General features: G+C 36.3%; 1 protein-coding gene across 2 annotated transcripts in view; it reads right to left on the reverse strand.

The window, feature by feature from the left end:
* The window catches only part of TINAG (tubulointerstitial nephritis antigen), a 92,708-nt gene that overhangs the window by 29,341 nt on the left and 37,354 nt on the right, over positions 1-26,013 (reverse strand). The window contains exons 9-10 of one of the 2 annotated variants that reach the window (XM_072832557.1): positions 25,131-25,254; positions 15,920-16,667 (exon numbers count right to left, since the gene is read on the reverse strand). In XM_072832557.1, the coding sequence (XP_072688658.1) occupies positions 16,664-16,667; positions 25,131-25,254 (128 nt within the window). In that variant the 3' untranslated portion in view covers positions 15,920-16,663. Of the gene's footprint in view, positions 1-15,919; positions 16,668-25,130; positions 25,255-26,013 lie in introns of those variants that run through there. The other variant, XM_072832556.1, reaches the window with a different exon arrangement.

Consider the following 26,013-nt stretch of genomic DNA (forward strand, 5'->3'; position numbering starts at 1 on the left):
AGTTAGCAGTAACTGTTACTACTTTGTCAGCACATTGTTATTATAACCAACTCACCAAATTTGATGAGTTAATTTTCTGGAAAAATATCTATTCAATCAAAGAGTTGAAAGCCAAATAAATAAATGAAAATAAGTTATGCTAGTAAAGATATAAAATAATTATTACCCCAAAAATAGCTTTAGAGTCAGATAGTTTAATGTAAGTTTAAGGAAAAGTTACATTATATATACCTCCAGAAATTTGAAAATTACCCATTTTATGAGACTATCATATTGTTACCAAAATCTGAAAAGGCAAAACATAAAACAAACTATATTCTAGTTTTCTTGATAAGTTAAATCGTAAAGCTTGAAATAAATTGCTAACAAATTACACACATTGGTGTGTATATAGCCTATGAGCCTTCAAAACATACTAAATTCTAGAAGTATAACTATTAAGTATAGAAATTCACTGATAGAATATAACACTAGATCTATTGAAAAACATTCACTCATCTTAACATATATTAAAAATTTCTATTACATTTTTAAAACTCACTATGATCAAAACTCTTTATTTTTTTAAGTAATCTCTTCACCCAACATGGGGCTTAAACTCAAGATCCTGAGATCAAGAGTTACCTCCTCTACCAGCCAAGCCAGCCAGGCCTCCCTGACTAATACTTTTTAAAAACAGATAGAAAGATACTTCCTTTTATTTTTTTAAATTTTCTTGTAATGATTTTATTTATTTATTCATGAGAGACACAGAAAGAGAGGCAGAGACACAGGCAGAGGGAGAAGCAAGCTCCATGCAGGGAGCCCGACGTGGGGACTCGATCCTGGGTCCCCAGGATCACTCCCTGACTTTTAAAAAAGACAATTGATATTCAGTCAAGAACCAGCACATAGTTAAAGATTAAACCTCAGAGGAATTAAGTTTAAAGGAAGAAAATTATGGTGAGGCATCTTTCCAAGCTAGAGAGTTCTTGAAGCCCTAGACAATTTAACATACATAAAATAAGTTTTGTTTTTCTCTGGAGTTATTTTGATGTGTACAATAGAATATTTTCTGTACCTATCAATGCACCACAGCTAATTTCCTTTTCAAAATTCACCAATTTCCTCTATTACCTAATGTCATCTTTTTCACACAAAAATTAAGGTTTTTAAAAAACTTTGTTCAAAATATTTATTATTTTATTTTTATTTATTTATGATAGTCACAGAGAGATAGAGAGAGAGAGAGGGAGAGAGAGAGAGGCAGAGACACAGGCAGAGGGAGAAGCAGGCTCCATGCACCGGGAGCCCGATGTGGGACTCGATCCCGGGTCTCCAGGATCGCGCCCTGGGCCAAAGGCAGGCGCCAAACCGCTGCGCCACCCAGGGATCCCCTGTTCAAAATATTTAAATCCATATTCTGTCCAGGTTTCCTCCAAGAAAATCAAGGAACAGTATTTAATTAGATATCTTTGCTAGCAACCCAAGAAACTTCCAATTATACTTTGAACACATAAAAGATATTTTATTTTGCCTAACTTTCCCTAAACTCTGTACTAAATAGGGTTTTTTTCCACTTTTATATGTCTTCGGAAGTGTCAGCAAAGAACCCAAATGGTGCCACTGAGCTAATATTTTCATCTAAATTCATCTAAATTTTGGAAAATATCAAATTACAGAATGTAATTCTGCATTCCATTCCCCAGCAAAATTCATTCTGAAATCAATTACCAAATAACAATTGTGGCTTTGCTTGAGAAATCTTGAAATAAAATTGCACAATGTTGTAACTATCTAATAATGCATACATTTAAAATTTTTGAAAAGTATTAGAAAAGAAATATTGAGTCAGTTTTTAAGAATTTTTAAATGATACCACTTGTTTATTATATACATGATGGTTTCATTTTCCACATAATCAGTTCAAATTTCTCAAATCAGAAGTTCAGCTTTCATTCACAAGGAAGAAATCTTAATAAAATAATTTGAGAATGTCACTTAAAAAGTTTAACCTATTTGAAAATGTTATAGATACAAAGTTTAGCATATTTTAAAAAGTCATTACTATGTATCTAATTACAAATATAGCCCCATTGATTCCCACTTTTAATATATTAACTAACCGTAGTCAATAGCAAGAACATTTATTAAATGCTTTCATATGTCAAGCATACAAACCGTGTCTACATCTCATTTATCCCTCACAAACACCCGTTTATCCTCAGCTTACAAAAGGCTAAATATAGCTAAACAAATGGCAGCCATATGATTTAGATGTGCCAGACTTCAACACACATACCTTTTACGTTGGGTTGTGTCCCAGTGGTTTATCAAACAAGATTAGTATTGAAGTGGCTTGAACTGAGCATTTGTTCTGAAGCTAACCAGCATGTTATCTCTGGAAAATCTATATCACGATGTCTTCTTTTACATTAGGTTATTTGGTATATAAAATCCATGGTCTTTTACAGATCTTAGATGGATAAAATATTTTAAGTTTAAAAATTAGTAAACTCTTTAGTTTAAGCAAATTGCCAGTTTAATATTTCTTTTGTTTTTAATCTTATTTACCATTGAAATATTTGAACTTGGTAACACAAGTGAAATAAAATAACAGCTTAGCAGCTAGTTAGTTTCATTTTTTGGAAGTTACATTTAAGAAAGATATAAAGATCTCAGAGGGCAGAGGGAAAAAAGTATTACAAAAACAAAATTCTTGAAGAATAGCATTTCTCAAAGAAAACTAAATGCAGCGTTCTTAATAATAGTCTTTAAAACGTAAAATATATATACAAGCTATTTTCTTTATAAATAAAACAAGTTCTAATTTAAGTTGCTCTGACTTTTTTTAAAATCTGATTGGGAAAGATAAACAGGAAAAATAACTGGATAAATATTGAAAAAATGAGAGCAATGAACAATGCAAATACCATCTGGCATTAAAATAAAGTGGGAGAAGTTGAATAATAGTATTTTGAACAGGACAATCCAGAATCAAACCTTATTAAATTTATGTAAGAATTTAATAAGCAATAAAATTACATTATAAAGAGTAAGGAAGAAGTAGGTTATTCACTTTATGGCCTTGATGCTTTTAGCTCAGAGCTTGGAGAAAAAATTCTATCATCACCACACATTATTTACCCAAATATCTTCCAGGTACATTTTTACTTAATTAATTTAAAAATAAAACTTTAAAAAGGTAGAATAAAAGTTCAAGTATTGTCCAGGTCAAAACCATTAAAAATAAATTTCTAAAAGCCAACAATAAACCAGAGTTTAGTCAATAATATAAAAAGATTAATGTTTTCAATGCATCATGAGCTCATACACATCTAGATTTTAAAAATTAAGACTCTTAGAAAAATGAGTAAAGGGCAAGGATAAAGAGTTCAGAGTAGAGGAAATGCAAAGGAATATTAATATATTTACCTTTATTCTAGGATCATTTCCTACTTTACTCCTCACTTGTGCTATCTCCAATGCACCTGCAAACTCTTGGGTAAGGTCCCCTCCTGTGTTTCCATTCATTTCAGAACCAAGGCACTTACATTATCTGGTTCCGGGGCTGTCTCCACTGCTTGACTGTAAACATTTGAAGACCAGCCAATTATATGTATGTATGTATTTCCTAGAGCACAGTTCTGCCACAAAACATCAGGAAAAGAAAGCTTCCTTTTGTTTTTCAAACTCTGAAATCCCATTTCTTTTCTTTGGTGATAGTTGCTGCTCTCAGATATATCTCATCTCAAGTAGAATGACTCAGCACTAGGATGCTGAACTGAACTGCTCCTAAATGTGAAAGAGTTATCTTGGTTTCTTTATTGGGAACATCACTTTACAGGATATGGGGAGAGATATCACCATGTCCAGTGATATGGACACTTTTTGGAACTTTTACCTTAAACCAAACAATGTTGCTGAAAAGACAGGTAAATTAATATAGAGATAACGGAGGAATGTGAGAGCAAACTCAAAGTGAAGCTGCCAGAGCCAGGCTAGGCTTTGCAGGATAAGTAAGAAAATAATGATTAAATAGAATAGACCCCTCTGTCTTGGTTACCTCTTAGTCTCATTTTTTACTAGATTCCTTCTCACTCCACACTTAACACATATTAAATTCCTTCCAGTCCTTAAATACGTCATATTCTTTCTCACTGTGAGTATGCATTTACTGCTCAATTTTACTGAAACGTGTTCTTCTCTTCCCATATACATTTAGTAACTCCCATTTGTCCTACAGCAGGAGCCACCTCTTCCTGGGAGTCTTCTCAGGCCCCTGAAATGGGAGTTATGAGCCTTCTTAAATGATGCATGTCCTCATTACTCATTATAAATCCCTATCGTATTTCCATCTCCACACTTAAGACTTGGTGTGTTAGCACCTGCTTCCTCCTTTCCCTCTTCCACTTCTCTCCCTCTCCACTCCCACCTCCTTTTTCTCTCTCATGTCACTTGAGGACAGGGACCATATAATTATTGGTATTTGTATTCCTAATACCTAGTGCAGTACTTGATACATAATACAGACTTTAAAAAAGCTTCCTGTTGAAAAATCAAGCAAAAGTCTTTATGTACAGATTAAAGGTGTATGGTCAAAGTAAGTGAGATTGGAATTGTAGATAGAAAAAAGTATACATCTATTTTTACCCTAAGATAATTTTTAGTAAAAGAGAAAATATAGTGATTGCTTCAGAAAACCTAGGTAGTAAGCAGACATTGACTGAATCTTGCCACTGGACTTTCCTTATAGTAATGGAAGGATATTCTTATTGAAGCCAGAGGGATCCAGTTTTTGGCTTTTGTTGTTGTTGTTGTTGTTGTTGTTAAACATTCTCAGGTCTACGGCCATACCACCCTGAACGCGCCCAATCTCGTCTAAACATTCTCAGTCTCTGATTTCTGGTAAAAGGTAGTAATAATTCTTATCTGATAAATATTTGTAAGTATGAGGATTGTACACTATCACATCAGTGAATGTGGATAAAGTTCGTATCAAATACTTTTAATAATTTATTAAATCTTGTGAAATAGTGATTCTTAAAAATTTTTCAATAAACAGAACATATAATCATAGAGGTCCTGGGAGATAAAGACCAAGTACTCCACAAACTTAAAATTTACATTTTTTTTCTTTAGGATTTATGAAAATTTGAAATTCTACCCCAAAATGTAATTCTTTTTTTTTTCTGACATTAAAAAGTTCTTGTTGAATCTTTTACATTTTTCAGCCACCTTTGCAGTTGGATGGAGTAGTCATGTGAATGAATTCTAGCCAAAGGAATGTGGCTGGCTGATAAAGGTCATTACTGAGTCAAGGCTTTGAATAAGTGAATTTAAGAAGCCCTCCTCATGCTCTTCTTCATTTTCCATGAGCTGAATGAGATCATATGTGGCCCAAAAAGATGGCAGAGAGACAGTGTGTAAAGAACATGGGCCCTGAAACCATATGTTTTCAGGTTATGGTTCATGGTTATGGAGGAGAGCCACCCAAAAACTAGGCCCACCCCTCTTGAACTATTATGTGAACAAGAAATAAAATTCTATTAATATATTTGAACTATTAAATATTTTTAGTCTATTTGTTGCAGCCACTACTGTTATTCAAACCAGTACACCCCCCCGCCAAAAAACAAAAAGAACATTTTGCAGTTCAAAGATATCCTAACACTGAAATTAAATGTTTTTGTATTGTCTATACCAATTATCACATATTTATTTGCATTTTTGAAATTAGTGTAGTTGAAATGTTCATTCAACTGTCTTTGACTTTACCATGCATTAAAAACCTCTAATTAAAACATCTGCTCAGAATTTGTCAATTTGCCATGGGTTAAACATAACCTAGCATGAAAATTCAGGCTTCATATTCAGTTGTTATTCAGAAAGTAGGAAGAAAAAAGAAAACAAAAAGATGAATGGCAACAAACTAGCGGTGCCCCCACTAAAGCTATTGCAAATAATTTATAATGGCACTAAATAATAACAATTGTCCCGGAATCGTTGTTATTTGTGGTATGTATAGAAAATGGAAAAATATGTTAGAAACTTAACTCTGAAACATACCTATACCTTTTTAGACGACAAGTACCTTTGATTGGATGGATGGATAAATATATAGATGGATATCAAAGGTTTATGACTACAAAGTAGACAATCAGTTTTACAACCTAATTTGGCACTAACATAAAAAAAATGGCTTTTAGTCACCCTTTAACACTATTCATAATTTGTAAATATTCCAACTCTTCATTGTACCCATCTGGAAAAGAATGAATTCAATGAATTCAACTGCAAACAAACACCTAAGTAGCTGACTACAGCCGCAGAAAGCACACACAAGAGGGCTCAATGATACCATCAGCAATGTGTAGCAATCCCTTCAGGTTCCTCCAGGCAACTCCTCCTAACCACCTAGATGACCATTGACAAGTATCACTGTTGTACACTTCAAATTTCTGATAATGCATTCCTCCTGTCACCCCTTTCCTCTACAGATAACCTTATCTTTTATATCCAGGAGAGTGAAAAAAAAAAAAAAAAAAGGACAAAGAGTGCCTGGGTGGCTCAGTTAAATCTGCCTTCAGCTCAGGTCATGATCCCAGCGTCCTGGGATCCATCCCTGTGTTAAGCTCCCTGTTCAGTGGGAAGCCTGCTACTCCCTTAGCCTCTCCCCATGCTTATGTTTTCTCTCTCTTTCTCTCAAATAAATAAAATCCTTGAAAAAGGACAATTTGCTCTGAATTTTCCTCAATTTACCCCTACTTCAATGCTAAAAAAAAGTTTTATCTAACCCCATCCTCTTTGCCTTCTCTCCTGATTCAAGAAAGTTGCCGCTCAGTCTCCTTCTAAGACCAATCTCTTCATTTACTCTGGATCTGCATTCTTACAGCTTTACAGCTTTCTCAGAAATCTTTAAAAAACAAACAAAAAATGCAGAAAACAACTTGCTGGCCTCCTTTCTTTGTACACTCAACATTTTCTAACCAGTCATTAAATATTGAATTTTCCCATAGTGTAACCTCAATCAATCTTTCTTTTTTTCTTATTCTGTTTAGTCCCATCCATCTTCAAACCTTATCTCTCCTTTGACCTTGAGATCCATATATCTGTCTTCTCTGATGCATATCTGCATATTTATGTCTTAAAGTCATTTCAAAATCATCAGGCCCAATAGTGAACTCCTTCCCCATCTCATTGTCCATGTTCTATTACAAAACCACATAGCATCTACCAGCTTTTCTTCTTAAATATTGATCTATTCCTGTCTCTCCAACTTCTCCACCATCTTATCAAGTCCAGACTGCTATCTTTTATTTGGTTTACTATAATTTCCTTTTTTTATGGCATTTTATTAAATATTTTTTTTTCAATTTTTTATTTATTTATGATAGTCACAGAGAGAGAGAGAGAGGCAGAGACACAGGCCGAGATATGGCATTTTATTTATAGGCAAAACAATCTTTAAAAAAAATACAAAGAACATGCCACTTTCCTATTGAAAACACTTTAGTTGATCTCTCATTGCTCAAGATCCTTGAAATCAAATACTTAATATATTTAACTGCATTTTGTAAAATGGGCTATAAGCCCCTGCCCTCTAAGAGTCAGTAGACACGCACTTCTTTGTGTGTATGTAATGTTTTGTATCCTTCTGACCATAAGGCCTTTATGCAAGTTGCACTTTTGCCTGTGCTTATACAATGTAAAAATCTTAGCTTACACATTTCTGCCTTGGGACATTTTTCAGATCTTTAAGCCTATATCAAGTACTGTAAATTTATTTACCACTTCCTACCCTGTCTTTGTAAAATCTATCATAACTTTACATTTTTATAGATTTTTGTTTAATATCTGATTGTAGTGTGAAGACAAGGAGTGTTTTTATCTTTCTCTACATGCCTACTACTCAGCACAGTATCAGGAACAGCATGGGTTCTCTTTTTAACAATTGTTGAATATATATAAAAGAGAAATCTAGAAACCATTCTATTTGTACCCAATTTAAGTCATATAATGGATTTGCAACAAAGTTTACAGAAATCTTGGATTTGATTCTTTGGTGATTCACTCAGACCAGATGTGTTTACAGTCATATATGGGAAACATGCCCAATATTTATAACTTTACATCATTTTTAAATGTATTTTGGGTGTTCAATTTAATTTTAAAAAACTGGAAATTATCATCGGTAATCTTGCAAAACATCTTTGTTATTCTTCAATCTATTCTTCTTGAACTATTTTAATGTTGCTTTTCTTCCAGCTTCCATCTTACGGTAGTTTATCTCCTTTCTCTCTGGATCATTATCCGATATTTACATGTAAAAAGTTGATACGGATTTTTTTAATTGAAGCATAATTAACAGTGTTATGTTAGTTTCATGTGTACAATATAATGATTCAACAATTCTATACATTATTCAGTATTCATCACCATAAGTGTATTCTTAATCCATTTTATCTATTTCACTTCTCCTACCACCAACCTTCCCCTCTGATAATCACTAGTTCTCTGTATTTCAGAGTTTGCTTTTTGTCTCTTTTTTCTTTGTTTTATTTCTCATGTGAATAAAATCATATGTCATTTTTCTTTCTCTGCCTGCCTGACTTATTTCACTTAGAGTTATACCTTCTAGGTTCATCCAAGTTGTTGCAAATGAAAAGATCTCAAAAGAAAAAAAAAAAAAAAGTTGATATTGTTGACCCCAGACACACACACAATATGTTTAGCATCAAAACACAATTTTACTTGCCTAAAAGCTATGTCAATTAGTAGACTATAAGTTTAACAAGGATCAGGATCTGTGTCTACTGAAATATCCCTAGCACCCAAACCAACTGCTAACACATTTAGGTACTCAATAAATATTTGTTGAATAAATGAACTTTCACATAAAACATTGAATAATGGCAAAAAATATGTCCTAAAATTATGTTATCAATCTTTCTTGGTGGCATACAGATTATATCTTCATAAAATTCTGTCTCACAAGCAGAATAACAATACAAGGAAAAGTCAATATTTATCCCAATTATTGCCTTTAATTTTCTAAAATTTTTAACTACTAGATATCTTTAAAATTTGAGTTCTAGTGATGATTTCTGAGATCATACATAAAGTAAGTGTATTTATTACTTTCTTGATATGTATACATGGAATAATAGGACCATCATACAGAGAACATTAGCCAGAATAATAATAAAAAACCCTCAAATATCGTGTGTGTGTACGTGTATACATTTTGCAAGACACACTTTTGCCCCTACATTTTAAGATCTCTAAAATTGAAATACATCTATCCATCAATAGAGTTTCTTAGTTCAAATGGTAATATTTTCTTCTTTTTATTGGTGTATAAAAAATGTAGTATCTTAAAATAAACAGCATTTTTTATTCAACTAAATCCTTTTGTAACATATTATCCATAATGGGATGGACAGAGGTCTAGGAAAGAGAAGAGAGAGGAGGAGTAAAATAAGATTATTAGGAGCAAAAAAAAAAAAAAAAAAGACATTACAAGTGTTTCTCTACCTACTGCAATTCTGTGTTTATATGTATGGAAATACATAACTATTACTACCTTATGATAGAGTCAATTGTGATTATGTCTGCCTTGATCCCTAAACTCCTTAAGAGCAGGACTATGTGTTAATTCTCCTTAACACAGTGCTGGGCACTTGATAGAAGTTTACATTCATTTGTTCAAGTAAGTTAAGTCTGATAGCTTCGTCTTCTACAGAAAGGCCAGAAAATAGAATTTGTTGTGATAAATTTGTAAGGTACTTCATAGGAGAATATTAAACTCTCTGATAAGGAACATTAACTTACTTGGGCTATTTGATTACCCTCTAATTCACTGATGCATTAATTTTCTGAATGCAGTAATTACCATCAGGAATTACTAATGGAGAAATGAATTAAAATCTACTGCTTCAGGGCACCTAACAATGCCCAGATGACCTAAAATATTTCTGAAAAATAAACATATTCTCCAAAAGTAATTTGCCTACTAGCAGAATGAGACTTGCTAATTGCCACACATGTAAAGTAAATTTATAAAGGTCTCTATTTTCTAGGAGTTTATAAAAGTCAACACATTACTGCACCTGAGACACTGAACATGGAAGATATACAAACAGTATCTATGTAATTAAATATAAACACATTTATATCTTGTTCAATCCCAGCATGAACAAGTTTAGGAGTAAAGAAAATATGACCAGCATGGCTAAATAGATGGGAAAGATGATAAATGATAAGTTTTAATAAATCAAGAAAGACTCCACATGAATGTTGGCATTTTCATAGTTCTCTAAATGAGAAGAAACATCATTTCAATCATCAAGGATGTGGTAAGAAAATGTTTCCAAATCAAGAACATCGCTAGAAAAGACAAAAATGAATAATGAAACATACATAGGAAGAAGAGGTTTAGAAGGAGTATGACTTTCAAAGTGAAGGAAAATGGGACTAAAGCAGAGCTGAATTTCTAGTTTTAGTGGAGGTGAAAAAGTATTTTTATCCTATTTGTCTTTATGAAAAGTCACTCAACAATTAAGAATGGAAAAGCAAAATAAACAAAACAGATTTTAAAATCTCAGTACTTTTATCTTAGTGAACCAAGCAAACAGCTGTAATCTGAAATAACAACTTTGAGTAATAATGAAAAAACACATTTCGTTCTTCACTAAAACAAGAATAAAGGCTGAGTAACAACAATGACCACAAACCTCCTCCTTCCTCTCCAGACCTTAACAGATACATCTTCCCCTTAAAAGTATGCAGAACAGTCCAGAAATACCTCTCAAGATCTTTATAACAAGGGCATAAGCAGGCCATGGCAATCAGATTATGTCAGTCCCTTCCCACTACACCCAAGGGAGCTCAGCTGAAGAAAATATTATACTAGAATCCCACTGGGCTACTGAAGTCCTGGCCGAAGCACCAGAAATAATGGATGAAAGGTGAAGTGAGGGAAAGCAAAAATAAAGGCAAAGAGTAGCATATGACAGCAAAGATACTTGCAAGATATTCTGAGTCCCACCAAATTCTCTAGGCTGTGAACTAAGGGGGCAGAGTTGTTTGATGAGCATGGGCCCAAGAATTACAAATTTCAGTTAAAGCTGAGGGTCTCAGCTCTCCTGCAACTGCCCCTCCTCTATTTCTCAACAAAAAGCAGATCCATTTAGAGAAGAGGACTAAACGAGAACTAGCATTGAGCATAAGGCTAAAAAACATTGTTTGAATAACAAAAGTATTAAAGGTATTATGGGTCAGCACTGTATTAAGTGGTTTGGCAAAATTAATGAATATAGAGACCTGCTCTCACAGAGCTTCATTCTACCAGGGAGACAGAAATCATAATCAACAGAAAAAGCTAATTAAATTAAGTTGTATGTTAGAAAGTCATTATTGCTATGAAAATTTTTTTAAAATAAATTAGGTGAGGGGGCTCAAATGCTAGAGCAAAGAGCAGGTAGGAGCACTAAATAGGACAGTCAGGAAGTCACACTGAAAAGATGAGATCCAAGCAGAGTAGACGGGGACACAAAAACTAAGGATTTGAATGTCTGGGGCAGCCCCGATGGCCCAGCGGTATAGTGCTGCCTTCGGCCCAGGGTGTGATCCTGGAGACCCAGGATCGAGTCCCACATCGGGCTCCTTGCATGGAGCCTGCTTCTCCCTCTACCTGTGTCTCTGCCTCTGTGTGTGTGTGTGTGTGTGTGTCTCTCATGAATAAATAAATAAAAATAAAATCTTTAAAAAAAAAGAATTTGAATGTCTGATAAAAAGCATTTTAGGCAGAGGGAGAGACATAGGGTGAAGATTCCTCAAACATTAAAGGATATCAGAGCAGGAAGAACAAGATACAGATTAACAAAAATTGAAATCAGAAGGCTGAAGGGGGTTGGCAGGCAGATGGGGGAGTCCTCAGATCATGTAGGCCTTTGTAAAGACCTTGGCTTTTACTCTGTGGGAGATGGGAAAATATTGTAGAGTTCTGAGCAAAGGAGTGACAAGATCTGACTAACGTTCTAAAAGGAACATTTCTCTGTTGAGAATATACTGTTGAGGACAAAGATGGGTTCAGGAAGATCCATGTACAAAATAATAAGTAATAGTGGTTTAAGCTGGGATGGTGGTGGTTCAGACAAGAAAAGTGGCTGGATTCTACATATAACTTGAAAGAGCCAACAGAGTTTCTGACATTGGAAGTGAGTTCCAAGGAAAGGACTAAAAGATAATTCTAAGGACTCTAATGTTTCCAGTTAGAATGTATGGAAAGATGTCATCATCATCAACTAACGTAGAAAAGGTAGTTGCTGTTCAGCAAGCAGAAAGGGGAAAATCAGGGGGTCAATTCTGGAAATGCTGAATTTGAGTCATCTCTTAGGTACCCAGGTAGGGATGTAAAATAGTCTATGGAATATATGATTCTGGAGTTCAGGAGAGAAATATGGGCTGGAGATATCAATTCACCTGGTGATGTGTTTAGATGGTACTCAAAGCCAGGATAAGGTCAGACACTGTTAAGAAAATGACAGAATAGATGGGAGAAAAGGACCAACAACTGAGTCTGGGGCACTCCAGCAGTAAGAAGTGTAGAAGTACGGGGGAAAAACTAGCTGAAACTGACTGAAAAGTCTTGGTCAGTGAAGAAAAAAGCAGAAGGAAGGGATTGGTGAGTCTGGATTCTGACTGACAGACATAGCAATGAGAAAGCCGTTGATAAACTTAAAATCGGTATTTTTGTGAAAAGGAGAGGAGAAATGAAAAAATGATGGAGAGCTTTAAGAAAACATGGGCAGAGAAGAATTGAAGAAAATGAGTCCAGATAATCTCAAAAGTAATTTTTTCATAACATCTGAGAAATAATGGCATGCTGGTATGGTGGCAGAAATAAATTTTTTGATTACAGAGAAGAAAAGGAAAATTGCTTCTGCATATTCTTGAATAGTGGAGAGGGCCTGGCATTACACTGTAGCAATAGGGATTTAGATAGGAGCATGGATGCTTTATCTATGTCAGAAGTGGGAAGAAAGAGTATGAGGGGGGCGGTGTGTAGGTAGGTCGTTCTCAGACTGCTTTAATCTTGTTGGCTTAATAGAATTCAGGGTTAGGAGCTAAGAACACAAGGGTGTAGATATTGGGAATTCAAGGAAAAAGAAAAAGTTTCGAAATAATCAGCTGAAGGGAGGGGAAATAAGCAGAATATGAGTCCAGAATATGATTGCCTGGTAGTATTAAATAACGACTTGAAATTCATGGTTATAAATTAAAGTGAAATCTTTTGAAAAAGACTTACCAATGGTCAACAGACACATGAAAAGATGCTCAACATCACTCATCACCAGGCGAATACAAATCAAAATCACAAAGAGATATTACCTCACACCTGTCAGAATGGCTAAACTCAACAACACAAGGAACAAGTGTTGGTGAGGATGTGGAGAAATGAGAATCCTCATACACTGTTGGTAGGAATGTAAATCAGTGCAGCCACTGTGGAATACAGCATGGAGATTCCTCAAAAAGTTAAAAATAGAATTATCATATGATAGAGTAATTCCACTACTGGGTATATATCCAAAACATACTGAAACATTAATTTGAAAAGATACATGCTCCCCGATGTTTATTGTAGCATTATTTGCAATAGCCAAGATATGGAAACAGTCCAGGTGTTCACTGATAGATGAATAGATAAAGAAGATGTGGTGTGTGTGTGTGTGTGTGTGTGTGTGTGTATACATACATGTATATGCCTACATACATACACATGCACAATGGAATATTTCTCAGCTATAAAAAAATTGAAATCTTGCCATTTGTAATGATATGGATGGACTAGATCATATAATGCTAAGTGAATAAGTCAGAGGAAGACAAATAAAGTACGATTTCATTCATATGTGGAATTTAAAAAGACAACAAATAAAGAAAAAAAAGAGACCAACAAAAAAGCAGATTCTTAAATATAGAGAACTACTGTTGTGAGAGGGAGGTGGGTGAGGGAGTGGGTGAAATAGGTAAAGGGGATTAAGCATACATTTATCTTGATGAACACTGACTAATGTATAGAATTATCAAATCACTGTCATTGTACACCTGAAACTAATATAACACTGTATGTTAACTATGCTGGAATTAAGATAAATAAATAAACACAATTTTTAAAAAATAAGCCAATTAGAATTTAACCAAAGTTGAGATTTTGCTAAGCTAGTATGATGAATGAAACAGAGCAGAGGAGTCCAGGGTGTGTGATTGAGTATAATGAATGGCCATGGCATTTTAACTAAATAAGAAAGGAAGTATAGCATCAAGAAGAGGGACAGTTAAATAGTGGCCAGACGGAATGCCATTATTCACTGATAGTGTGTACAAGGCTGAAGAATTATGGAGGTCAGAGTAGAGAGACTGGTCTAGAAAGAGAGGAAGTGATTGAGATTGAAATGCATGGATCAAGATTAAACTTTTAAAAAGAAAGCAGGGAAATACCATGAAGAATATACAGCTCAAAAGGAATTACTCAAAAAACACTAGAGAAGTCAGATATAGACTCAAAGAAATTACAGACATGAAATCTCTAACCCATGGCTTAAAGACCTTGAAGGACAATCAAAAGAAAAAGAAAAGAAAAAATTTTAAAAAACATTTCAGAGGCAAGAGCCTTTTGGAGAATGAGCACCAAATATAACACATGTTCAAGGATGGGTGAGACAACATAGAAAGAAATCATACACAACAAAATACCAAAAAAAAAATTACAATATAAATGTTATTAAAAAGATAATAGGAGATAGAGGGCAAGCAGGCGGAGGAGCAGGGGCCTCCCCTCACCCGGCCGCACCACCTCGCTAGGTAACTTCCAAACCGTCCTGCACACCTACGGTTCGACCTGAGATTTAAAGAGAGAAACTGGAACGCTACAGAGAGAAGGGTTTGCGCTTCTAACAAGGTAGGAAAGAGGAAAAATAAAATAAAAAAAAATCCAGTGGGTATTCTTTTAAGAAGAATCTTAAGGAAGGCGGAAGCCCCCGGGACAGGAGAGCTCAGCCCCTGAGAAGTGGGATCTTTAAAAATCCACGGATTTCTCCCGGAGGGAAAGGCGCTCAATGGGGAACCCGGGCAGGACCGCAGGAGGGCGGTGGGGCCCCCAGCCTCCCGGGGTCACTAACAGAGGAGGTGCTCCAGGGGGAGCGCCCCACACCCCGGGGCCCAGCGCGGTAAAGGGCTGGAGTGCCCGGGGGGCCTCGGGGAGAAGCCGGGGGTCGGGGGGGGGGGCTCCGGGTGGAGGGGGCTGCGCCCTGCTGCCTTCGGGAGCCGCGGCCTCAGGTGCGATGTCAGTGGCGCAGGCCCCGAGCCCAGGGCGCCAGGGGACACAACGGAGAACCTGCGCTCCCCCACCCCCGGGACGGGAGGAGGCAGGGAGGGCCCAGGACAGCGGGGAGGCTCCCGCCGCCCTACGCTTCGGAGCTGTGCAGGTCAGCGCCCCCCCGCCCCGCCCTGGGGCGTCCAGGCCCCTGCGGACTGGGAGCTGCGGTGGATACTGCAGGAGCTGACTCCAGGGCTGGAGGGCTGGCCGCCGCCAGTGGGGTTGTTCCTCCTGGTGTCACCCTGTGCCTGGGAGGGGCGGGGCGCCAGAGGACAGGGTCCTCAGGGGGTAAACAGCTCCCACTGAGCCCGGCACCTGGCAGAGGGCAGGGCAGCTCCCCCAGGTTCACACACCTGAGAGTCAGCACAGCAGCTCCTCCCCCAGAAGACCAGCTGGAAGGACAGGGGAAGAGCAGGTTCTGGACCCAGCTTCACTGGAAAGCTCCAGGGGAAGTGGAGGGATTTACAGTATATACAACTAGAGGGTACCCCTCTTTTTTCCCCTTTTTTCCAGTACTCATTTTTATATCAGACTAAAAACTTCCAATATTTTTTCTCTTTTCCCACCTTAACTACAATATTTTACCACCTCTTCATTTTGAAGTTTCTTCCTTTTTGACTTTCGTATTTCTAGAATTACATGTCTTAGATATATTTTCCACTTCTAGATTCCCTTCAACATACTCAACTTAATTTTGGCAGATATACGAGATATGGTTTGTGTTTTGTTTTGTTTTGTTTTGTGTTTTGTGTTTTCTCTGCCTCATTTTGTTCTACACTGGTGGAAGTTGATCCCTTCTAAAACATGACCAGCATGCACCCAGAACCAAGTGGTATATCATACTGGTTCATTCTGTGAGATTACTCATTCCCATTCTGCCCCCCTCTTTTATGGCATTTATGTTTTGGTGGTCAATGTTGGAGTTTTCTACAAGTATTTCTGGTTTATATAAATTTGGGAGTGAGCATCTTCTAACATACAGAACTTAATACACTCAGAACCAATAGGATCACCCTCTAGGACCCCTCAGGTAGAGGACATTCTCCTTCCACTACAACTTCATCACCACCACCAATTCCCAGCCCCCCCCCTTTTTACTTCACCTTTTTTTTTTCTCTTTTTCCTCTTTACTTTTGCTTTTTTCTTTTCTTTTTTTTCTTTTTTTCTTCTTCTTTGGGATTCTTGGCCTTTTATTTTTTACTACTTTGCTTTAAAATTTTGTTTTTTGCTTTAGCAGTCCTTTTGTTTTATTTCATTCTGATCTTTGTTTTCATTTTTGGGTCTCTGATCTTGTCAGAATCACCTAGGGTAAAATTTACTTAGGTCATGGTTGATATTCTTGACACGGCCCACTCATACAGCCACTCTGCTCTGAGCAAAATGACTAGAAGGAAGAACTCACCACAAAATAAGGAATCAGAAACAGTACTCTCTGCCACAGAGTTACAGAATATGGATTACAATTCAACATCAGAAAGCCAATTCAGAAGCACAATTAAAAGCTACTGGTGGCTCTGGAAAAAAAAGGCATAAAGGATTCAAGAGACTTCATGACTTCAGAATTTAGATCTAATCAGGCCAAAATTAAAAATCAATTAAATGAGATGGAATCCAAACTGGAGGTCCTAACTACGAGGGTTAATGAGATGGAAGAAAGAGTGATTGACAAAGAAGACAAGTTTATGGAAGGAAGGAAGCTAAGGCAAAACGAGAAAAACAATGAAAAGACCAAGAGGAAAGGTTAAGGGAAATAAATGATAGCCTCAGAAGGAAGAATTTACATATAATTGGGGTTCCAGAAAACGCTGAGAGGGCCAGAGGGCCAGAAAGCACATTTGAACAAATCATAGCAATCATAATTTGGGGAGGGAAACAGGCATTCAGATCCAGGAGATAGAGAGGTCCCCCCAACCAAAAATCAATAAAAACATTCCACACCTTGATATTTAATAGTGAATCTCGCAAATTCCAAGGAAAAAGAGAAAATCCTTAAAGCAGAAAGAGAAAAGAGATCCCTAACTTATCTGGGGAGAAATATTAGATTAATAGCAGACCTCTCCACAGAGACCTGGCAGGCCAGAAAGGGCTGGCAGGATATATTCAGGGTCCTAAATGAGAAGAACATGCAGCCAAGAAAACTATATCCAGAAAGGCTCTCATTCAGAAGAGAAGGATAAATAAAGAGCTTCCAAGATAGGTAGAAACTGAAAAAATATGTGACCACCAAACCAGCTCTGCAAGAAATATTAAGGGGGACCCTGTAAAAAAAAAAGGAAGCCCAAAGAAATAATCGACAAAACAGGGACTGAATAGGTATTACAATGACACTAAATTCATATCTTTCAATAATTACTCTAAACATGAGTGGGCTGGGATCCCTGGGTGGCGCAGCGGTTTGGCGCCTGCCTTTGGCCCAGGGCACGATCCTGGAGACCCCGGATCGAATCCCACATCAGGCTCCCGGTGCATGGAGCCTGCTTCTCCCTCTACCTGTGTCTCTGCCTCATTCTCTCTCTCTCTCTCTCTGTGTGACTATCACAAATAAATAAAAATTAAAAAAAAATCAATTAAACATGAGTGGGCTAAATGATCCCATCAAAAGATGCAGGGTTTCAGACTGGATAAGAAAGCAAAACCCATCTATTTGCTGTCTACAAAAGACTCATTTTAGACCTAAAGACACCTACAGCCTGAAAATGAAAGGTTGGAGAACCATTTACCTTTCAAATGGTCCTCAAAAGAAAGCTGGGGTAGCAAGCCTTAGATAAATTAAAGTTTATCCCAAAGACTGTAATAAGAAATGAAGAGGGACATTATATAATACTTAAAGGGTCTATCCAACAAGAAGACTTAACAATCATGAATATTTATGCCCCTAATGTGGAAGCTTCCAAGTATATCAATTAATTAATAACCAAAGTAAAGACATACTTAGATAATAATACACTTATACTGGGAGACTTCAACATGGTGCTTTCTGCAAATGACATATCTTATAAGCACAGCAGCACCAAAGAAACAAGGACTTTAAATTATACACTGGACCAGATGGATTTCACAGATATATACAGAACTTTCCATCCAAACACAACTGAATGCACATTCTTCTCAAGTGCACATGGAACTTTCTCCAGAATAGACCACACATACTGGGTCACAAATCAGGTCTCAGCTGATACCAAAAGATTGGGATTGTCCCCTGCATATTCTCAGACCACAATGCTTTGAAACTAGAATTCAATCACAAGAAGAAATTTGGAAGAAACCCAAACACGTGGAAGTTGAAGAGCATCTTACTAAAGGATGGCTGTATTAACCAGGAAATTAGAGAAGAATTAAAAAGATTCATGGAAACTAATGAAAATGAAGATACAACCATTCAGAATCTTGGGGATATAGCAAAAGCAGCCCTGAAAGGGAAATACATCGCAATACAAGCATCCCTCAAAAAATTGGAAGAAACTCAAATACACTAACTTTGCACCTAAAGGAACTGGAGAAAGAACAGCAATTAAAACCTACACCAAGCAAAAGAAGAGAGACAATAAAGATTCGAGCAGAACTCAATGAAATAGAGACCCAAAGAACTGTAGAACAAATCAACAAAACCAGGAGTTGGTTCTTTGAAAGAATTAATAAGATAGATAAACTATTAGCCAGCCTTATTAAAAACAAGAGAGAAAGGATTCAAATTAATAAAGTCATGAATGAAAGAGGATATATCACAAACAATACCATGGAATTACAAACGATTTTTAAAATGTATTATGAGCAGCTATACACAAATAAATTAGGCAATCTAGAAGAAATGGATGCATTAATGGAAAACCATAAATTACCAAAACTGGAACAGGAAGAAATAGAAAACCTGAACAGGCCAATAACCAGGGAGGAAATTGAAGCAGTCATCAAAAACCTCCCACCAAGACATAAAAGTCCAGGGCCAGATGGCTTCCCAGAGGAATTCTATCAAGCATTTAAAGAAGAAATAATACCTATTCTACTAATGCTGTTCCAAAAGATACAAAGGGATGGAATACTTCCAAACTCATTTTATGAGGCCAGCATCACCTTAATTCTAAAACCAAAGATCCCATCAAAAAGGAGAATTATAGACCAATATCCCTGATGAACACAGATGCAAAAATTCTCAACAAGATACTAGCCAATAGGATCCAACAGTACATTAAAAAAAATTATTCACCATGAACAAGTGGGATTTATCCCCAGAATGCAAGGGTGGTTCAACGCTCATAAAATAATCAATGTGATAGATCACATCAACAAGAGAAAAAATAAGAACCATATGATCCTCTCAATAGATGCAGAGAAAGCATTTGACAAAATACAGCATCCATTCCTGATCAAAGCTCTTCAGAGTGTAGGGATAGAAGGAACATTCCTCAATATCTTAAAAGTCATCTATGAAAAGCCCACAGCAAATATCATTCTCAATGGGGAAAAACTGAGAGCCTTTCCCCTAAGATCAGGAACACGACAGGGATGTCCACTCTCACCACTGCTATTCACCATAGTAGAAGTCCTAGCCTCAGCAATCAGACAACAAAAAGACATTAAAGGCATTCAAATTGGCAAAGAAGAAGTCAAACTCTCCCTCTTCGCAGATGACATGATACTAATATATCGAAAACTCAAAAGACTCCACCCGAAGATTGCTAGAACTCATACAGCAATTTGGCAATGTGGCAGGATACAAAATCAATGCCCAGAAATCAGTGGCATTACTATGCACTAACAATGAGACTGAAGAAAGAGAAATTAAGGAATCAATTCAATTTACAATTGCACCCAAAAGCATAAAATACCTAGGAATAAACCTAACCAAAGAGGTAAAGGATCTATACCCTAAAATCTACAGAACACTTCTGAAAGAAATTGAGGAAGACACAAAGAGATGGAAAAATATTCCATGCTCAGGGATTGGAACAATTAATATTGTGAAAATGTCAATGCTACCCAGGGCAATTTACACATTTAATGCAATCCCTATCAAAATACCATGCACTTTCTTCAGAGAATTGGAACAAATAATCTTAAAATTTGTGTGGAATCAGAAAAGATCCCAAATAGCTAGGGGAATATTGAAGAAAAAAAAAAAAAAAAAAAACAGAGCAGGGCCATCACAATGCTGGATTTCAAGTTGTACTACAAAGCTGTGATCATCAAGACAGTGTGGTACTGGCACAAAAAGAGACACATAGATCAATGAAACAGAATAGAGAACTCAGAAATGGTCCCTCAACTCTATGGTCAACTAATATGTGACAAAGCAGGAAAGACAATCCACTGGAAAAAGGAGAGTCTCTTCAATAAATGGTGCTGGGAAAATTGGACAGCCATGTGCAGAAGAATGAAACTCGACCATTCTCTTACACCAGACACAAAGATAAACTCAAAGTGTATGAAAGATCTAAGTGTGAGACAAGAATCCATCAAAATCCTAGAGGAGAACACAGGCAACACCCTTTTTGAACTTGACCACTGCAACTTCTTGCAAGATACATCTATGAAGGCAAGGGAAGCAAAAGCAAAAATGAACTATTGGGACTTAATCAAGATAAAGAGCTTCTGCACAGCAAAAGAAACAGTCTACAAAACTAAAAGACAACCTACAGAATGGGAGAAGATATTTGCAAATGACCTATCAGATAAAGGGCTTGTATCCAAGATCTATAAAGAACTTATTAAACTCAACAGCAAAGAAACAAACAATCCAATCATGAAATGAGCAAAAGACATGAACAGAAATTCCACCAAAGACCCACACATGGCCAACATGCATATGAGAAAATGCTCTGCATCACTTGCCATCAGGGAGATACAAATCAAAACCACAATGAGATACCACCTCACACCAGTGAGAATGGTGAAAATTAACAAGACAGGAAACAACAAATGTCAGAGAGGATGTGGAGAAAAGGGAACCCTCTTACACTGTTGGTGGGAATGTGAACTGGTGTAGCCACTCTGGAAAACTGTGTGGAGTTTCCTCGAAGGGTTAAAAATAGATCTGCCCTACGACCCAGCAATTGCACTGCTGGGGATTTACCCCAAAGATACAGATGCAGTGAAAACCTGAGACACCTGCACCCTAATGTTTATAGCAGTGATGTCCACAATAGCCACACTATGGAAGGAGCCTAGGTGTCCATCAAAAGATGAATAGAGGGCAGCCCAGGTGGCTCAGTGGTTTCACACCTTCAGGCCAGGGTGTGATCCTGGAGACCTGGGATCGAGTCCTGCGTCGGGCTCCCTGCATGGATCCTGCTTCTCCCTCTGCCTGTGTCTCTGCCTCTCTCTCTCTCTGTGTCTCTCATGAATAAATAAATAAAATCTTTAAAAAGAAAAAAGATGAATGGATAAAGAAGCTGTGGTCTATGTATACAATAGAATATTAGTCATTAGAAATGATGAATACCCACCATTTGCTTCAATGTGGATAGAACTGGAGGGTATTATGCTGAGTGAAGTAAGTCAATCAGAGAAGGACAAACATTATATGGTTTCATTCATCCAGGAAATATAAAAAATAGTGAAAGGGATTAAAGGGGAAAGGAGAGAAAATGAGTGGGAAATATCAGAGACAGAGAATATAAGAGACTCATTATTCTGGGAAACTAACAAGGGGTAGTGGAAGGGGAGGTGGGTGGAGGGATGGGGTAACTGGGTGATGGGCACTGTGGGGAGCACTTGATGGGATAAGCACTGTGTGTTATATGTTGGCAAATCAAACTTCAATAACAAAAATATACAAAAATAAGCTAACCTAAAAAAAAGATAATAGGAGATATAGAAGATACAATATGTAATAGTATGTTCTTTAAAAGTGAATATATTTAATTCAAGGATGGAAGAAACAAGATTAGTATGAGTATATCAATTGAAAAAGTTATATCATGTCTAAGGAAATAAAAACATTTGCTTAGCTAGAGATTTTTCTGCAGGAAAACTCAATGCCAGAAACACTAGAGCAACATCCTCAAAGTTCTGAAGTTTCTGTAGTACCAGAATTTTATAGCTAATGTTATTCTTGAATTAAAGGAAAACAGACACTTTCTCAAACATGTAAGAAATTAAGGACCACAGGCATTAAGAGTCCTTTTTGATTAAAAAAAAAAAAAAAAAGAGTTGCTGGAAAACAATTCAACAAAATAAGTGTTAAAAATTAAACTCAAGGACAGAAAAGCCATCACAAAAATATTTGCTTATCATTGACTCTACAATAAACAACTATTAATATTATGGCTTCAGAGCAGAATGCAAATTCTATAATCCTATAATATATAAAAATCATAATATTCTAATAAATATAAGGTATGAAAGGAGGAGATGTGAGGAGAAGTATAAAAATGATAAATTTCTTCAGTTTGTTAAGAAATCAATAGATATAGGAGCTCCAGGGTGGCTCAGTCTATTGGGTGTCTGCCTTTAGCTCAGATCATGATTTCAGGGTCCTGAGATTAAACCCCCTCCCTGCTCAGGCTTCCTGACCAGTGGGGAGTCTGGATCTCCCTTTGCACTTCCCACACACATACTTGTGCTCTCCCTCTCTGTCTCAAATAAATAAATAAAATCTTTTTTAAAATGAGTCAATAGATATAATCTTAAATGGAAATACACAGTTAAAAATGATTTATTGCTCCCACCTATAGTTCTCTTAAAGTATTTTTTTTTTCTGAAGTGTGGAGGGTTCTTTCAGGAACTAGCATTCCTTTTGTTAAAGAACCAAATATATCTCATTTCATTAAATTCAACTAAAAATAACCTGAACATTAGCATTTTAAAATATCATTATCTATTGTCTTTCTATTTTCATTTGTCTCTCTTTTCATCAACAGAGAAACAGACTTACTTGCTTTCACATGCTTTTCACTAAATATTAATAATGATTGTGTGAGCTTAATATAATTTGGGATGATTTTTTTAACTATCTTCTTTCTAGGTAATATATTCTTATGAGCATATATGGACTGTATATGAATTTAGTGAGTATATATAGATTTTTATTTTTTAAGTGATACTTTTTAAAAATTTAAGGCAAACATATTGTTCCATATAACCTAAAATGTAGGGTAATGGGAAACTATCTTAGGCCCCAGAAGAGTGATACTGAGTGACCAAAGCAGTACAGAATTAACCATTAAAATGGAAAAACAAACAGCCAGTGTTTAGAGGAATATTGAGAACTGTCATTCTTATATACTGCTAATGAATACTTTAGCAAAATTTTCTTTGTTATAAAATTGTAGGTACTTCCATATCTCGTTTTTTTGAAATATATTTAATTATCTAGCCATCTCTCTCTCTCTCTCTCTTCTCTCTCTCTCTCTCTCTCTCTCTCTCCAGCTATACACCTAGGAGAAATGAAAAATACTTCAAACTCTCAAGAAAGGTTCTTTCTGGATAGTGAAATTGTCTTTACACTTTTTCCTCATCTGTAGTTTCTCAGTATCCTACATTAACTTGAAATGCCATGTATTTCCATTCTAAGATACACATATTTTCACATGCCTAAAATCAAGACAAGTCATAAAATGAGTATCTTAGATTCAATGAAATATGGTAATTTTGTAATTGAAATATAAGAGTAATGGGATGTCTGGGTGGCTCAGCGGTTGAGCGTCTGCCTTTGGCCCAGGGCATGACTCCAGGATCCGGGATTGAGTCCCACATGGGGCTCCTTGCAGGGAGCCTGCTTCTCCCTCTGCCTGTGTCTCTGCCTCTTTCTTTCTCTGTGTGTGTCTCTCATGAATAATAAATATAATACTTTTTTTAAAAAAAAGAAATATAAGATTATTTAAAATAAAGGTGGGATGACTACTGAAGAGATATCACAGAAGATAACTATCTACATACCCTAGAACTGACTCAGAATGTCTCAAAGATCAATAAGAAGAAAGCAGAGATTTGGTTGGAGTTGAGATTACTTTTGTACAAGCTCAACCAAATTTAAACAGGAAAGACTTGTTCAATGAGACAAAGTCATTTACCATGATGGCAAAGTGAGAAAAGTGAGGGTTTAAAACGATGGAAATTTAAGAAAAAGACCCAGAAAACTTTCCTGTAGCATTTCATTTGAATTGGACTGAGACATTAGGAGAAAGAGCCTAAAGGTGGAGCAGAGTTAGAATGAGTTGGAGAAGACACTAGGGAAAGTAGTTTCAGGTGACCACACTCTTTTTGTGAGCATGATCTTATTTGTGAAACTACTTATTTACTTTTGAAATGCAACCCAATTTTGAACTATTTCCTGCCCTGGTAGAGATGAATGTATTTTACTCACAATTTGAAAAGTGTAATTTCTATAAGACGTGCAGAAATAAAAAAAAATTCTTGTGCTGAAATAAAGGTGACCCTATTCCTTTTTCCTGATTAATCACTGCCAGTCATAATTCCATCTAAAATCTTCTTCCCAAATCCTTATATACTTGAATTTGTACCCTTCCCCTGCTTATGCCACATACAGAACTTATTCCAATAATATATTTCCCTTACCCTAAAAATAGATTTCTAGGACACACTCAAGTGAGAGATAGGAAATGGTCATCTTTTCCAGAATACTGAGTTACCCTTTAACCAGACTTTAAAATAATGACTATATAGTGCCAAAGTTTGGATAATCTTTAATTTGTATGGAATTCTCTCCTACCAAGGAGAATTCTGGCACCTGCATGCACTCTATACATGTATGTTCAGTTTCATTTTCCAAAAGCATTAAATGAAGATTTTAAAGAAATTGCCTTACCCAGTGAGTTTGACAGCATGTGTCTGAAGCTTTTGATATTTTCTTGATTCTTCATTTGTTCTGGTAATGTGTCTATATATCCCTGTCTTATAATGGAAGAAATCTTCATGGACTTGCATTATGGCTAAAATAAAACCCAACATAATAAAACAGTTTTAAACAAATCTCTTTAAAAATCTTTATTTAAAAAAATCTCTATAAATTCTCACAGAACAATCAGTGGTTAAATTGCCAGGAGGAGAATCTAAGAAGGGACTTTGCAATTCAACTTAATTTTCTTTCCTACTTGATTTAATTGCTGCAATACTTGTTTGTTGTTTTTCTCTTATAAAAACAGCTTTTAGCCACTTAGAATATTACTTAAGTATACATTATATCTTTAAAACACCATCTATTCTTAATTGACAGAAGCACTATTACCAGAAATTGAGACCCTTGCAGAGAAGCCCCACTGCACTTGGCTACTGATTGCTGTTTATCTATTAACCTTGGACTTCACCATGAGCCTCTTAAAACTACAATTAAGCTAACAGTGAAGGGTGAACCTGGCAAACAGGGCTTAATGCAATTGTCCTTAATCCTTGGAAGTAAATACAAACCTTTCCTTGGTGAGTTTGAATAAAAAGCAAACCTTTGGCAAAAGAATACTCTGACAAAATTCCATTCTCCTGGCTCTCAAGAGGTAAGCCACTGTTGCATTCTTTTTTTCTTTTTTTTTTTTTGAATATTTTTTGTTGGAGTTCGATTTGACAACATATAGTATAACACCCAGTGCTCATTCTGTCAAGTGCCCCCCTCAGTGCCTGTCACCCAGTCACTCCAACCCCCCCACCCACCTCCCCTTCCACTACCCCTTGTTCCTTTCCGAGAGTTAGGAGTCTCT

Source organism: Canis lupus, chromosome 7, assembly GCF_048164855.1.
Source record: "Canis lupus baileyi chromosome 7, mCanLup2.hap1, whole genome shotgun sequence".
NCBI lineage: Eukaryota > Metazoa > Chordata > Mammalia > Carnivora > Canidae > Canis > Canis lupus.